Source organism: Asterias rubens, chromosome 17 (assembly GCF_902459465.1).
Source record: "Asterias rubens chromosome 17, eAstRub1.3, whole genome shotgun sequence".
Taxonomy (NCBI): Eukaryota; Metazoa; Echinodermata; class Asteroidea; order Forcipulatida; family Asteriidae; genus Asterias; species Asterias rubens.
In genome coordinates, this window is record NC_047078.1 from 9,454,126 (window position 1) to 9,470,032 (window position 15,907).

General features: G+C 40.2%; 1 protein-coding gene across 1 annotated transcript; it reads right to left on the reverse strand.

Annotated features, from left to right (window-relative positions):
* Positions 1 to 878: 878 nt before the first annotated feature.
* Positions 879 to 15,885, reverse strand: LOC117301418 (retinoblastoma-binding protein 5-like). The gene is made up of 14 exons (XM_033785394.1): positions 15,754 to 15,885; positions 14,225 to 14,250; positions 13,652 to 13,824; positions 12,139 to 12,279; positions 11,289 to 11,376; positions 9,930 to 10,001; positions 8,553 to 8,662; positions 5,943 to 6,115; positions 4,706 to 4,878; positions 3,920 to 4,037; positions 3,704 to 3,770; positions 2,739 to 2,838; positions 2,244 to 2,367; positions 879 to 1,517 (listed from the first exon to the last, which is right to left on the reverse strand). The coding sequence occupies exons 1-14, from the start codon at positions 15,770 to 15,772 to the stop codon at positions 1,387 to 1,389; spliced, it is 1,515 nt and encodes a 504-aa protein (XP_033641285.1). The 5' UTR covers positions 15,773 to 15,885; the 3' UTR covers positions 879 to 1,386.
* Positions 15,886 to 15,907: the final 22 nt, after the last annotated feature.

Below are 15,907 nucleotides of genomic sequence, written 5' to 3' on the forward strand. Positions count from 1 at the left end.
GTAAATAAAGTTCATATTCTTTTGTAAGAATTGTTTCAAGTTTCACATTCATTTTCTCTTGAATTATAATATATTGTCATCATTCACATCTTCAAATTCCAGGATTGGTTTCCATGGTGACGATAAAATAACACAAGCTAACAGTCAATTTAAACTTCCGTCAGATTTGTTGTAAACTTAGTTTCACAACTTTTACAAAACAAAATATTGAACGAACTGTGTTCACATATTTGATGAATATTCGTGCTACAATATTTCACCATCTTTTAAAAAGTCTTTCAGCTCAGCTAAGAAAATGCTTCTTAGCTAATTTCTTTGATAAGCACAAAATGAGTGGGCACCAGTAGAAAAAGTGTAAACTTAATGGAATTATGTCCAGGAATATTACTGCTAAGCATTGCAGTTCTGTGCAAGTCTTTGTGCTTACAGGCTTTATAAAATTTGACACTAAACACTTTTTTTTCGTCGGGGGAACTTCGATAAGGCCAAACAGCAGATACATTTTGTTTTACCATACAAGCATTAAATGCAAGTGGTTGAATGCTACAAAATCTTCACTGCGCTGAAACATCTTTTCAATGTATGCTTAATTTACTTAAATATTTACACACTATGTACAACATATTAATTTTAACAGTTAAAGAAGGGATTATTTTTCAGGGGAAAGTACAGTACATGCACCGCACCACTACATGGATTGTTGCTTAGTACTTAATAAAAAATTCATAAATACCCATAGTTTTAAGATGCTTGATTTTCAAATTCTAAATCTGAGGTCCGAAATAAAATTCGTTGAAAATTACTTCTCTCTCAAAAACTACCTTACTTCAGAGGGAGCCATTTCTCACAATGTTTTATACTATCAACCTCTCCCCCATTACTCATTACCAAGTAAGGTTTTATGGTTATAATTATTTTGAGTAATTACCAATAGTGTCCACTGCCTTTAACTCAAAACTAGTCTCTATTTCTCTGTAAGTAATATCAGCATTATGGTATACACATGTACTGTTGAATGTTTATGAAGGAACCCAATGGAAACTTCAGTCATATTATACAATGTCTATGGGAAGAATGGAAACTTCAGTCATACAGGGTCTATGGGAAGCATCAGGAACATCAAGTGGAACAGTCAGTCTATGACACAGGGTCTATAGGAAAAACGGGGAACCCAATGGAAAAGTCAGTCATACTATACAGGGTCTATAGGAACCATCGGGAACCCAATGGAAAAGTCAATTATATTATACAGGGTTTATGGGAATCATTGGGAACCCGATGGAAAAGCCATCTTTATTATACAGGGTCTTTGGGATCTTAGGGAACCCAATGGAAAGGCCATTTTTACCGAGAGATGTCAAAGTGTTGTAGGAGTTTTTTCTTACTTCAATCGTCGTGAATTCTCCTGTGTTTTGATTTTCCTCGTCTGCCGTCGCTCGTTCCTTTTTGCTTTCCGGGAGGCGGACCTCTTCGTTTTGTCTTACCGTCGCTCTTGTTGGACAGGAGGGGATGGAGTTCTACAAAGATAAAGATAAACAACTCTTAAAGAACAAAGGAGTTACAAGAAACATATTGGCAGGCCCAAACTCAATATTCCCAACAATAAGCGGGAAAGTAGTAGTGGGAACGCCATTATCGTACAAGCACCGTGGTAATAATAATAATAATAATAATAATAATAATAATAATAATAGTAATAATAACACAGCATTTGTAAAGTACACTTTATCTGTGTGACATTCAAAGGATATCTTTACAGGCTAATCTGAAGAGATGGGTTTTGAGAGAATGTTGGAATCACGAGATGTCATGTATCGTAGTGAGATCTCTGTAGTCGCAATTAAAAACGCAGCCCAATTAGCAACCATTCAAAGTAGGAATAACTGCTTGATCGGCATTAGTCTGTGTGTGATCGTAGAGGCAGCGAGTCTGCAAGACTTTTGACATAGAAGCAGCACATTAGTGTGGAGTCTTTAATTTGACAAATCGATTGTGTCCCGTCATGATAAGTTTTTGAAATCGGGGTGATCGGCATGGTCTTTGTAAGGTCATAGAGCTGTGTGAATGGGGTATTCATGAAGTACCTCTCAGAATACACACTAACTGAAAGATTGATTATGGAAGCCAAAGCCCAAGGTTTGGAAACGTCGAGGGGGGTTCCAGAAAACGGATTTCCGGTTAAAAAAGAAGAAATCTCATCCCCGAATGTTGGAATACCAAGGTGGATATCAAGATCCTCTTACCGTCTGGGGTGTCTCCATGGAGCTCTATATCAACAACTTTTACTTTCTTCTTCTTGGGGGAAAGGAGGGAAGATTCTTTGGGGGCTACTCTCTTCTGGGTTTCTGCCTGCGGAGGTTCATCCGTCTAAAGTTTCAGGTAAACAAAAATGGTTTTGATCAGTATGAGTCCTTGAGTCATTAATTTCCAGTTCCTTTCAGAACCAACACTACTCAAAAGAATTATTCACATGGTGTTACCCCAAACCTCTCCTAGTTCTACTTCCACCATGCAAAGTTTCAAATCCAACTCTTGTCCTTGATCGATCTTACAGACTTTATTACTTGACACTTAAGACTTAGAGCAAACTGAATGAAATGCTGAGTTGTTAACCACCGGTTCTTTTCAGAACCAACACTACTCAAAAAGATATATTCACATGGGGTTACCGAAAACCTCTCTTACTTCCACCATGCAAAGTTTCAAATCCTACTGATATAAAGGTAGTACGATCTTACTGGGTCTGATGTTGGTGCCCACGTAGGCTCCTCAGGTTCATCGACCTCTGGTGAGATGGGAAGATACAGTAGAGCTTTTTCATCCTCTGCTTCTTCATCACTGCCAAAACGAAAACAATAAACAGACTTATACATATTTCTCTTTACTTTATAGGGTTGCATTACAGTATGATCATGACAGTATAAAAGAAAAATGATTTGGGGGTTGATCAAAGAAAAATTGACTACAGTGGGCCTCAAACCAACGCCCTCCGAAATAAACAAGCCGGCTCCCTACCAACAGACCGATCCATTAAGCTCCGCCCCATTGCGTATTGACCAATCACAACGCAACGAAGGTCCGACACTATCTAGTCATATGTTTGTGGTCTCCGTAAGGATGTTGGCATGGGTATCATCTACTAGGAAAAGTCGGTCTATGACACAGGGTCTATAGGAAAAACGGGGAACCCAATGGAAAAGTCAGTCATACTATACAGGGTCTATAGGAACCATCGGGAACCCAATGGAAAAGTCAATTATATTATACAGGGTTTATGGGAATCATTGGGAACCCGATGGAAAAGCCATCTTTATTATACTAGGAGCCTGGCTGGTAGAGCAGCAACAATACAGTCCCAAATTTTGACGAAGCAATTTTGGTTAAGTACCTTGCTCAAGGGCACAAATGTCATGAATGAGATTCATACCCACACTCTGTTGCTGACAACACTAGAGCTTGGGTTTGGTGAACTAGATCGCTCGGCCACAGCACGCCACTTCTTCAGAGTTGGGACCTTCCTTTTCTTGAGAATGTTACCAGCCAAACTACCATGTCTTGTGTACAGTTTGTGGCTGGTTTTCAATCAAGATTTGTTTCTCAAGCAGCTCTAAAAAAAGATTGGGTTTGAGTGTTTGAAAAAAAACAAATTCATGAAGCCTGTAAAAGTACAAAAAAAACTTGCTAAGCAAAGAAAAGTATGTACCTGCTTAGGAAAGCTGCGATCGGTTCAACGGCAAGAACGTCTACCTCTTCATCTTCTACTGCTACATCTAAACACCACAAAAAGATTTTAAAAAGAAATCATCGATAAAAACAAAACGGTGAAATCCATTTCTAAAACGGTTAACATTTTTTTAATAAGCTACTTCGTCATAAACCAATGCTACTTTATCCCTTGAAGAGAAAATCGATAACTTACCAACGGGATCAACGACAGATTTATCCTCATCTTCTATATCAAATTCACTCTCCCGTTCTTCGTACTCAACGTTCTCATCCAGCTCCTTGAAGTCTGGGGCGTAGGCGCTCCAATTCTCCTGCAAACGAACGTGAAAGAAGAGGTATTTGAATCTTTACGTTTTCAGAAAATGGGTAGAATGGGCCGTTAGAAACGTCAAGACCCCAAAAAAAAAATCTTTTCAGAGGCAACACTCAGACGCCAAAAAAAACAAAATTCTCAACTTCAACTAACAATTTCTTTGTTAAACTTTCTGCTCAACTTTAATAGAAAAGTTGCCAATTACACGAAACTGTACATGTATTATTTTTTCGTTTTTGCAGAAAAAAACTCCTGAATAATTTTTAAAAACATTCATAAACACAACTGCAAAGCAAAGTTTTTTGTTCTCATCATTGCACAGAACTCAAGCTCTGGTGTTTCTCTTCAGCAGAGTGTGGGTTTGAATCCCGGTCGTAAAACCTGTGTCCCTGAGCAAGACACTTAACTATAATTGCTTCTCTCCACCCAGGTAAATGGGTACCTGTGAGAGCAGGGATGGTTCTTGTGATTGATTTAGCTGAGTGGCACATATTTTTAGCACAGGCTGTCTACGCCCCAGGGAGCTGAGATGGTTTAAGGAATGAATTAAATGGCCCAGTAACCAGGGGTAATGATGTTGGAAGCGCTTTGAGAAGCCCCTTGGGTGTTAAAAGTGCGATATAAAAAAAAACAATTATCATTATTATTCTTAAATTGTGTACGTACCACTTGGTTTTGAGCCCAAACAGAAACGACTCCGCTTGAGACAGAGGCTATGATTGGTCGAACTGGATGCCACACAACGTCCAATAGGAGCTCTCCTCTCGTTCCATGTAGGATCTTGACTAAGTTTCCGTATTTCTTCTCCCAGATGTACAGGGCATGCTGCCGAGCAGACCCTAAAATGAAATGCCAGATTTAGAGGAAAATTTTGCAACTATCTACAATGGAAACTGGCTGGGTGAAATAGGATTCCAGCCAATGACCTCAGAGTTAACAAATTGGCACTGTACCAACTGGGTTTGGTCTGGCTAGAACTTAAACCATTAGGCGGAAAATGCCTATAGTTTGCCCTAGTACAATCCAAATATGGCAATTCTGTTTGTAGTATATCCTTTCTCATTTAAAGTCCATTGCCACTCAGTCTGATTGCAGGACGGGAGGGTCGCCCAAGATTTTTTAGCAGGCTCAAAGTTCTGTAGCACGTTTTTCCGATCAAACCCGTCTGAGCCCGTCAATGAGTTCGTAAACAGACTGTAAAAAGTTGCTACTACACCCACTCTGTTTCAAACAGTTGAAGCCTATTCGACTACATTTTTTTCACAGCATAGTTTCGTGTACTGGGGGCTTAAGTAACAGCCACAGACGCAGACACTAGAAATTATTCTTCTCTAACCAGCAACAATGTCCACTCCCTTTGCACTCAGTTTAAGCCCGTTCGGCTACATTTTTTTGAGAATGAGTTTTGTGTGATGGGGACTTAAAGACAGTGGACACTATTGGTAATTGTCAAAGACTAGCCTTCTCACTTGGTGTATCTCAACATACATGTATGCATAAAATAACAAACCTGTGAAAATTTGAGCTCAATCGGTCATCGAAGTTGCGAGATAATAATGAAAGAAAAATAACGACGTTGTGTGCGTTTAGATGGTTGATTTCGAGACCTCAAGTTCTAAACTTGAGGTCTCGAAATCAGATTCGTGGAAAATTACTTCTTTCTCAAAAAACTAAGTCACTTCAGAGGGAGCTGTTTCTCACAATGTTTTATACTACATATCAACCTCTCCCCATTACACGTAATCAAGAAAGGTTTTATGATGATAATTATTTTGAGAAATAACCAACAGTGTCCACTGCCTTTAAGTCCGATCAGCTACATTTTTTTGAGAACGAGTTTGTTGTGATGGGGGCTTTAGTAACAGCCGCCGACGCAAACACAGTAAAATTATTCTTCTCTTACCAGCAACAATGTATTCTCCATCTCCCGAGAAGCAGCATTTCTTCCAAGGAGTTCTGTTAACGAGATCTTGAAGTTTCTGGATGGGCTCCGGTTCACCGTCTTTCCCGCACGCAAGAACCTCTCCGCTCTCATAAACACGGATGATACGATCCGCAGTATTCACTAAGAAACAGCTGGAAATATAAAGAATACAGAAGCTGTAGTGGTTTGCGGCAACACCATGTGTATATCTACTTGTTGGGTAGAGTGTGTCCTTTTGAGAACTTGTCTTGCTTTATATTCTATTACTGCGGAGTAGACGTTCCCACAAGCATTTCCCACACGCAAGGACCTCTCCGCTTTCATGAACACCAATGATACGATCCGCAGTGTTCACTAGAAAACTAAATACCAAAGCTGTGACTGTTTGTACAACTTTAATTTAGCCCATACTATGCTATGCAACGATATGCACCAAACGGAAACAGTCATTCATTCATTCAGTCGATGCGGAGCATCGGATGATGGCCCTCCAAACACGTTGGTCCTCCATTGCTGTACGCAGCTCTTCCCGACGCAGTCCAGAGTCCCGGCACAAGGTGTCCGCATAGGTGGTTTGCGGTCTGCCTCGGGAACAGTGACCTTGAGTAGGGGCCCAAAGCACAAGCTTGCTCACTGCCAGCTCAGCATGTCTTAGACAGTGACCTGCTAGTCTCAGCCTTCTTGCCCTAATCTTGGTGCTATTAACTCTTGGTAGTCCACCGTAGAGTTCCAGGTTTGTGACATGCCTCTCCCAATGAATCCGTTTAACACAGCGAAGCATTCTCGTATAGCAGCCGTCCAGTCTCTTCTCTAGACGACTGGCTAGTGTCCAGGACTCACATCCATAAAGCAGTAATGATTCCACAGTGGCAGTGGCAGTAACAGTACGGTAGTTGTAATCTGTTGCGTAAAGGCCGGTTTATAGTCGGTCGCGCGATGGTCGTGCGGTGAAAATCTTGCGCGCGATCCTAAGACTGAGGCCTAAAAACCGTGTCTTTTTATGAATGCGCGTCAAGATTTCCATCGCGCGACCGACTATAAACCGGCCTTTAGGCAGTCAACTCAGATGTCATTCTTTGACTGAATTTGTTGCATTCAGCAGCCAAGTGACTTCATATTGGTGTTGCATTTTGTTGTATTTGGCAGCCAACTTTGTTTTCATTTGGCAGAGTTCATGATCCCACATATTAGCCTAGTCATCACTACACTTTATGTGGCATACTGTTGCGTACAGCAGGGCAAACGCCCTTGATCAGTCGTAACACAAACAACATGCCTGCACAGTGCAGCAAAATCCCTTGTTGCATTGTGTTGCATTTGGCATGGTTCTCATTTCAACAAGAATAATAATAATGATAATATCGAAGTCTTATATAGCGCACGTATCTACCAAACAAGGTACTCAAGACGCTGAGTATATACAAACTTTCAGAAAGACAGGTAATTGCAGTGATGAATTTTGAGACCCTATAAGTTAGCACCTTATAAGGGTTTACAAGGTGCTACGACGCATACAGCAGCCACAGCCAGGAACACCGGGGCCAACCCCCTTCTCTTTTCGAAAAGTGCACTTGGTTCTTTTACATGCGTTACACAACACATGGGACCAACGGCTTTACGTCCCATCCGGAGAACGAAGCAATGGTTAAGTGTCTTGCTTTAGGACACAAGTGTCATGGCTGGGGATTCAAACCCACACTCTGCTGATCAGAAACACCAGAGTTTGAATTCGGTGCTTTTAATCGCTCGGCCACGACACTTCCATGTTGCATTCTGTTGTATTTGGCAGGGTGTGTAGAGGGACCCTAATGGGGGTTGGGGTTCATAACCAAGATTGCACTAACAGTAACCAGGGCCCAATTTCATAAAACCTGTATTAAAGGCAGTGGACACTATTGGTAACTGTCAAAGACTAGCCTTCACAATTGGTGCATCTCAACATATGCATAAAATAACAAACCTGTGAAAATTTGAGCTCAATCGGTCATCTAAGTTGCGAGATAATAATGAAAGGAAAAAACACCCTTGTCTCACGAAGTTGTGTGCATTGAGATGGTTGATTTCGAGACCTCAAGTTCTAAATCTGAGGTCTCGAAATCAAATTCGTGGAAAATTACTTCTTTCTCGAAAACTATGGCACTTCAGAGGGAGCTATTTCTCACAATGTTTTATACCATCAACCTCTCCACATTACTCGTCACCAAGAAAGGTTTTATGCTATTAATTATTTTGAGTAATTACCAATAGTGTCCACTGCCTTTAAGCACAAAAATTGGCTTACCATGAAATTTCTTCCTTAATAAAAACAGGATTACCAACCAAATTTCCATGTGATTTTAGCAACAGCTGAATACCGGTAACAAGCAATGTGCAACAAATGGAAATTTGATTGGTAATCCTGTTTTTATCAAGGATGAAATTTCATGCTCAGCAACTTTTTGTGTTTACAGGCTTTATGAAATTTGGCCCAGGGCCCAATTTTATGGCTCTGCTTACCGTAAGCTAAAAATCTGTGCCTACAGAAGCAAGGAATTCAATGATTACATCAAGTGTATTTCATAAATTAGCAGGATCCTACTCTATACTTACTTGCCCCTCCTTGCAAACTCGATGGATTTGATAGCCGTCGTATTACTGGCTCCTGTCGTCACTTTAAACGAGGCGACTAGTTTGAAATTATCTGTTGATACTACAAGAACCTGTAGCGAAACAGGTGGAAAAATGTCTTTAAAGGCACTGCAGCGGAATTCAAGAAACGCTAGGATTAATCCTATCTCTAGTTAGGACGAGTAACCTGTCCTAACTTAGGATGGGTTCAATACATCCTAATGCCTTCCGATACGGATCTGAACTTGTACTAAGTCTTTAAACACTAGGATCAATCTTATCTCGAGTTAGGACGAGTAACTCATCCTGTAACTAAGGCCCGGTTTATACTTCTTGCGAATGCGAAGCGAATTTGACATCAATTTGACGCCACAACATTCCTTTTACAGTGATATTCGCAAGTGAGTTGAGCAGAGTTGAACTGCTGCGAATTATTCATTGCGAATTTGTGACGACAACATTCGCATCACATTCGCAGGAAGAATGAACCAGGCTTTAGGACGGGTTCAGTACGTCCTAATGGCTTCGGATACAGAACTGAACTTGTCCCAAGTCTATAAGATTAATCCTAAGTTAGGAAGAGTTTGGTCAAATCGGCGGCTGGACCTGTTTGGTAATTGTCAATGATGAACACAAAAGATCACAGCGGTCCGTGAGTCTTTTTAAGTCTTCTTTAAAACGTGACCTTATCTCCTAATATGAATCTTAGCTTCCCCTCCAGCACTCCTACGTAATTCATTCACATCCATTTCTCAATCCTTCTTAGATATTTATTTTGTATCCTGTCTGCTTAAAGACAGTGAACACTATTGGTAATTGTCAAAGACTAGTCTTCACAGTTGGTGTATCTCAACATATGCATAAAATAACAAAACTGTGAAAATTTTAGCTCAATCGGTCGTCGCATTTGCGAAATAATAGTGAAAAAAAAAACACCCCTGTCACACGAAGTTGTGTGCGGTCTGATGCTTGATTTCGAGACGTCAAATTCTAAACTTGAGGTCTCGAAATAAAATTCATGGAAAATTACTTCTTTCTCGAAAACTACGTCACTTCAGAGGGAGCTGTTTCTCACAATGTTATATACTATCAACCTCTCCCCATTACTCGTAATCAAGAAAGGTTTTATGATGATAATTATTTTGAGTGATTACCAATAGTGTCCACTACCTTTAAACTGTTCTGCCATCTTTTTGCTAATTATGAATTTTTGTATTTTCAGTGATCTTTATTTATGTATCTTGTGTCAGAGTAGCCGTTATGTCTTATCTTGGTATGTCCTTTTGTTTGCATGTCTGTCTGCTTGTTTGTTTGTTTTTGTCTGTCTGGCTTTTTAAAATTTATTATTTGACAACTCACCTTGCCTTTGGCGTTTCCTGAATAGATATAACGCCCACGTCTGTCGAACGATGCCACTATATTCAGATCAAACTGAAGAAAAACAAATTAATACACTAGTTAATAATAATAATAATGATAACAATAAGTAGTTACTATTTAGGGCATTTCAAAATAACCGTCTCAATGCGCTTTGAGTCAATACCATCCCTTTAATCTTTCTCAGCTTTCTTTCTCTGGAACTGCTGTGGCACTCTCCAGTGGCTTTTTCATACAAAATATCAACCTCTTCCCTCGCAGGTACCCAGGCATCTATCGTACCCATTTATACCCCTGGGTGAAGAGAATGGGGCAATTATGTAGCATCTTTCTCAAGGAGACAAGTGTCATGACAGGGATTTGAACACTTTGATGACCTAAACCACCATTCATCTCATCAAGACTGGACTTCTGCAACAGTCTACTTACAGGACTACCTCAGCAATCACTAAACCGTCTTCAAAAAGTCCAAAACGCTTCTGCCCGCTTAACTCACCAGAACCAAATCTTCCGATCACATAACACCCCTTTTATATAATCTCCACTGGCTTCCTGTTAAACATAGAATACAATTCAAAATCTTGCTTCTCACATTCAAGGCCCTCCATGGGTTAGCACCTTGCTACATTACACATCTTTTACAACAACGTAACATCAGACCAGGCCTTAGATCATCATCATCACCACACATACTCTATGTTCCCAAAACTCGTCTGGCAAGTTACGGAGACCGTGCCTTTTCCAGCTGCGCACCGCGTCTCTGGAATTCCTTGCCAGACGAGCTGAGGGACACACCTGATCTTTCTACTTTCAAACACAACCTCAAGTCTCATCAGTTTAATTTGTCAGCTGACTAGCTTCCGGCGCCTTTGAATGGATCTGTTCCAGATACTGCGCGCTCTATAAATTTTATGTTATTATTATTATTATTATTAGAACTAGAATTCAATGCTCTTGGTCATGACACCCTACATGTAGTTCGATATTTCATCTTCATTGTTCCTCCTACATGTTCTCTGTATATCATTTGCCAGTGAGTTGACAAACCATTCAAAAACCATTCAACTGCAAGGGTTCTGCGGGGTGGCTCAACTGAGCACAAAAATAACTTGAGGGTAGACTGGGCCCCTGTCTTTAACCGTAAGGATAAAGACAGGCACCTGCCACTCAGATCCAGTGATTCCATTGGATACAATGATATCATTGGATAAACGTGCAGTGACATTTGACTGTGCATCTCTATGTGAAATTAATGTAGGTCAAAGGTTACACGCCGGCTGGAGACAATCAATTTCAATATTGAATGGTTAGACAGTAGGAGGGTTGACTATTTATACTTACATCATCATCTGTAGGGATAACGGAATAGCTCCCATCAATGTTGAGAACGATCGGAGCATGCTTCATCGGGCAGACAAGAATCTTTGCACTTCAAAAAAATAAAAGCATAAATTATACTAAATGGTAAAACGCTGGGGTAAGGTTTCCAAACTGTTCATGTTATGGGGCAATGCAATCAGTTGAATGGCCTTTTGACTGTGTTCTTTTTCTGTGACATTTGATGATACTCCTTATCATAAGCTGTGTCTCAGATTAATGTTAAGTGAACAATATTCTCAAATCTGTGCTGGGCGGCACAATGTATTTTGCTCAAAGTGACGGGCGAAAATTGTGAGACCTGGCAGGCCTGTATGCTTCATTTCTGAAAGGGCAAGGGCACCAAGGCATTTTCTCCTGGTAAAGGGGAAATTGTAAATTTCTACTGGAGTATTTCAAGGGCACGAAGGCACGAAAGCATTGACCAGGGGGCATGGATGCACTCGCCTTCATTGCCTCCATGAAGTATCAGGGCCCAATTTCATAGAGCTGTTTAAGCACAAAATTTTGCTTAAGCAAAACAATTCTTGCTTAGTAAAATCAGATTACTGGCCAAGACTCCACTCAATTTTTATGCTTTAGAAAGTAAACAACAGCTAAATACCAGTCACAAGCAATGTATATGGCATGACATTTTTGCCAGTGACATGCCAATAATAAGCGAGCTATTTTGGTGCTTAAGCAGCTCTATGAAGTTGGCCCCAGGCCTGTCTAGAAAGGCTCGCCCAAAAACTGCACAACATGGCTACAACACTGATTGTAAGCGCAGAATCGGCAGTAAGCAGAGCAAATGATATTGTCCAAGATTACTTACTGTTTCCTAGGGTGGAACTGAACTTTGAGGACGGGCGACGGGAATCGATATCTCTGATCACAATCACCTGTCAAGACGTCCCAAATCGATATCATGTTGTCCGTAGAAGCGCTGAGGAGTTTACGTCCATCCCGACTCCAACTAGAAAATAATTGAATAATAACACAACTATTTAAATTTCATGTTAAGGCACATACTAGAGACAGACCGAGGCCAAATTTCATAAAGCTGTTAAGCAGAAATGACCAGCTTGAAAAAATTCTTTGCTAAGCAAAAAATTGAGTGGGGTATCAGCCACAATAATGCAAACTGAAAGTAATTTTGGCTGGTAACCTGTTTCTGCTAAGTGATACTATTCTCTGCTTTGTGGAAGCGCCGTGGCCAAGCAGTTAAGAGCACCGAATTCAAACTCTGGTGTTTCTGATCAGCAGAGTGTGGGTTCGAATCCCCAGCCGTGACACTTGTGTCCTTAGGCTCCAGAGGGAGCTATTTCTCACAATGTATTTTACTATCAACAGCTTCCCATTACTCGCTAACAAGTAGGGTTTTTATGATATTAATTATTTCAAGTAATTACCAATAGTGTCCACTGCCTTTAAGGGCGAGCCCTGCGGCAACATATATGTATGGACTGAGGTTAACTGATATAAGAATGATATAGAGAGGTTTGCGGTAACACCATGTAATGACTATCTCTAATGAGTTGGGGTGGTTCTGAAAAGAACCGTTGGTTTCAACTTGACGTTTCGATCAGTATGCTCTGATCGTCTTCTGGAGATCGCACGGAGTACACTATATATAGAAAGGTTTGCGGTAACACCATGTAAAGACTATCTCTAATGAGTTGGGGTGGTTCTGAAAAGAACCGTTGGTTTCAACTTGACGTTTCGATCAGTATGCTCTGATCGTCTTCTGGAGATCGCACGGAGTACACTATATATAGAAAGGTTTGCGGTAACACCATGTAAAGACTATCTCTAATGAGTTGGGGTGGTTCTGAAAAGAACCGTTAGTTTCAACTTGACGTTTCGATCAGTATGCTCTGATCGTCTTCTGGAGATCGCACGGAGTACACTATATATAGAAAGGTTTGCGGTAACACCATGTAAAGACTATCTCTAATGAGTTGGGGTGGTTCTGAAAAGAACCGTTGGTTTCAACTTGACGTTTCGATCAGTATGCTCTGATCGTCTTCTGGAGATCGCACGGAGTACACTATATATAGAAAGGTTTGCGGTAACACCATGTAAAGACTATCTCTAATGAGTTGGGGTGGTTCTGAAAAGAACCGTTGGTTTCAACTTGACGTTTCGATCAGTATGCTCCGTCTTCTGGAGAAAGCGATCAGAGCATACTGTTTGAAACATGGAGTTGAAACTAACAGTTCTTTTCAGAACCACCCCAACTCATTAGAGATATAGCCATTACATGGTGTTACCGCAAACTTTTCTATATATCTTATTTCCACCATGCAAAGTTTCAAATCCTACTGATATAAGAATGGTTGACCAACCTGACGGAGCAGACTGGATGAACGTGTGCGCTGATGATCTTAGCAATGCCTCTGGTCAAGAAGTCCCAGATAACCACACGGCCGTCGTTGCAGCCTACAGCTAGTAACGTACCTCTCTTGTTAAATGCGCATGTTAACGCCATGCTGATACAGTCAAGGGTGCCATCACTTTCCTAAATACAAACAAAATAATGCTTACCACAGAACTTATAAACAAGGTCAGGCCTGATACTTCACGGAGTCAACGAGGACGATTGCCTCCGTGCCCCTGGTCATTGCCTTGGTGCCCTTGAAATGCTTCAGTAGAAATGTACAATTTCCTCATAGGGTGCCCTTTACCAAGGGGAAAATGCCTTGGTGCCCTTGCCCTTTTTAACACAAAGCATACAGCCACAGGCACCAGGGGTCGACATGGGTAAGTTAATCGAACGCACCATGTGAAGGCCTATTGTGACGATATATTCACCACGTGCATGACATGTATGGTGCCATATTGCAGGCTGGTATAGTCTATCTATCATTCAAAACCGCGCATTTTTTCGACCTTACTTATCAGTATTTATCTCAACTTACCTCTGGAAAGTTCTGGCCAAAAGACTCTGAAAGTAAACAGGTAAAAATAAAAATACTAGATATTAATAAATGGCAACGACTGAGTTAACTCGGATACGAGTTGATTTTTGTGTATGAAATAACTTGGATTAGGGTACAAGTTGACCTAAGAGATGTTAAATTTGCATCGGGGATAAAGAATATTATTATTATTTTTTTTTTTTACCCATACAAATGAACGTATACACTGTATACTCAGTACTTTCCCGAGTCCTGTGAAAAAAATATCACAGGCATGTTATTTGGGTGGGATTCGAACCCACGACCCTTGCAATTCTAGAGCAGTGTCTTACCAACTAGACTACCGAGGTTGCCCGGTAGCTAGAGGCAGTTCGAATCCTATGTTTTGGCAGCGGGTACGGCAACGATATAAGAGATGTTAAATTTGCACCTGTTTCCAATGCAATGCTATGTTCCAATCAACATGGACAAGGTTATCCAAAATGTAATAATACAAGTAATTAAAAATTATGAGGTAAAGTTACACCTAATGAAAGATCTATATCTTGGGGGAAACCGCAATCAAATATTTGACAACAACATTTGTTTTAAAGTTTGCATTCAAAAACATGGTACTTAGTCGACTGCCACTTGTTCATTCATTCAATTATGACTGACCAATCTATCTACGCAATCAAATGAGATTGCTTTTGCTGGTGAGGACAAGTAAAAGAGTTCCTTTGTTTTTTTTGCTCTTTCGTTGGGCAAGGGCTTAAAGGGAAAGGTTTCTGTATGGTGCCACCACTTTGAAAAAATAATATCTACCTCAATGCGCTATCCCTTTTTGTAAGAATTAGTGAAACAGTGGTGCCACTGGTGGCACCAAACGGAAAGTTATCCGATTAGTGTGCCAGACCCTAGAGAAAACGGTCCGTGCCGCGTCATCGGACAACTCAAGGAATCAAGGTCCAATGAAATGTGGGCTTCAATTTTCATTTTTATTGTGGTCAAAAATATTTAATTCTAGACTTCAGTCAGTATAAAATTATAAAGAAAGGGAAATTAAACTATTCCAACATCCATCATTACAATTTACAAAGACAAAAAACTCTCTTCTTAAATTAAAAAATAATTATAAACCCGGCCTTATCGTATATCGTTATTATTAACACTAGATTCTAGAAACAGAGTTAAAAATAAAAATAAATATATAAATTTATGGTGGCAGGACACCCAGTAAAAATACTTGTTTAAGTTTATATGCATGTACATATAATTATTATTGCAGCTATCAACAAATAATAGGACATTGCAGCATGGAGGAATAAATTAGGAGCCTCCATGATTGCAGCTAGCTTGCAATCAAGGGTTTAAATGGGAGTGATAAATAAATTTCTTTTTTAAGCTGTTGACCGGTAATGTGGAATGGCGCCCTCTGTTGACAGACTAGTGTATTGCCCGTACTTAGACCAGTAGCGCACTAAAAAAACAAACACAAAACGTTTACTTTCTACACATATACACTGACGAAAAAATACATAAATAATTACCTAGTAGCTCTAAGTTCATCTTGATGCCTCCATACAATATTTTTAAATGATTTCTTGAGCAAATGTCAAATAACAACGTATTTACTGCCCGTTTATCGGAAGAGCCAAGAAAACTTTTGCTTACAAACTCAAAGATGGCGGCATTTTGGAGGCT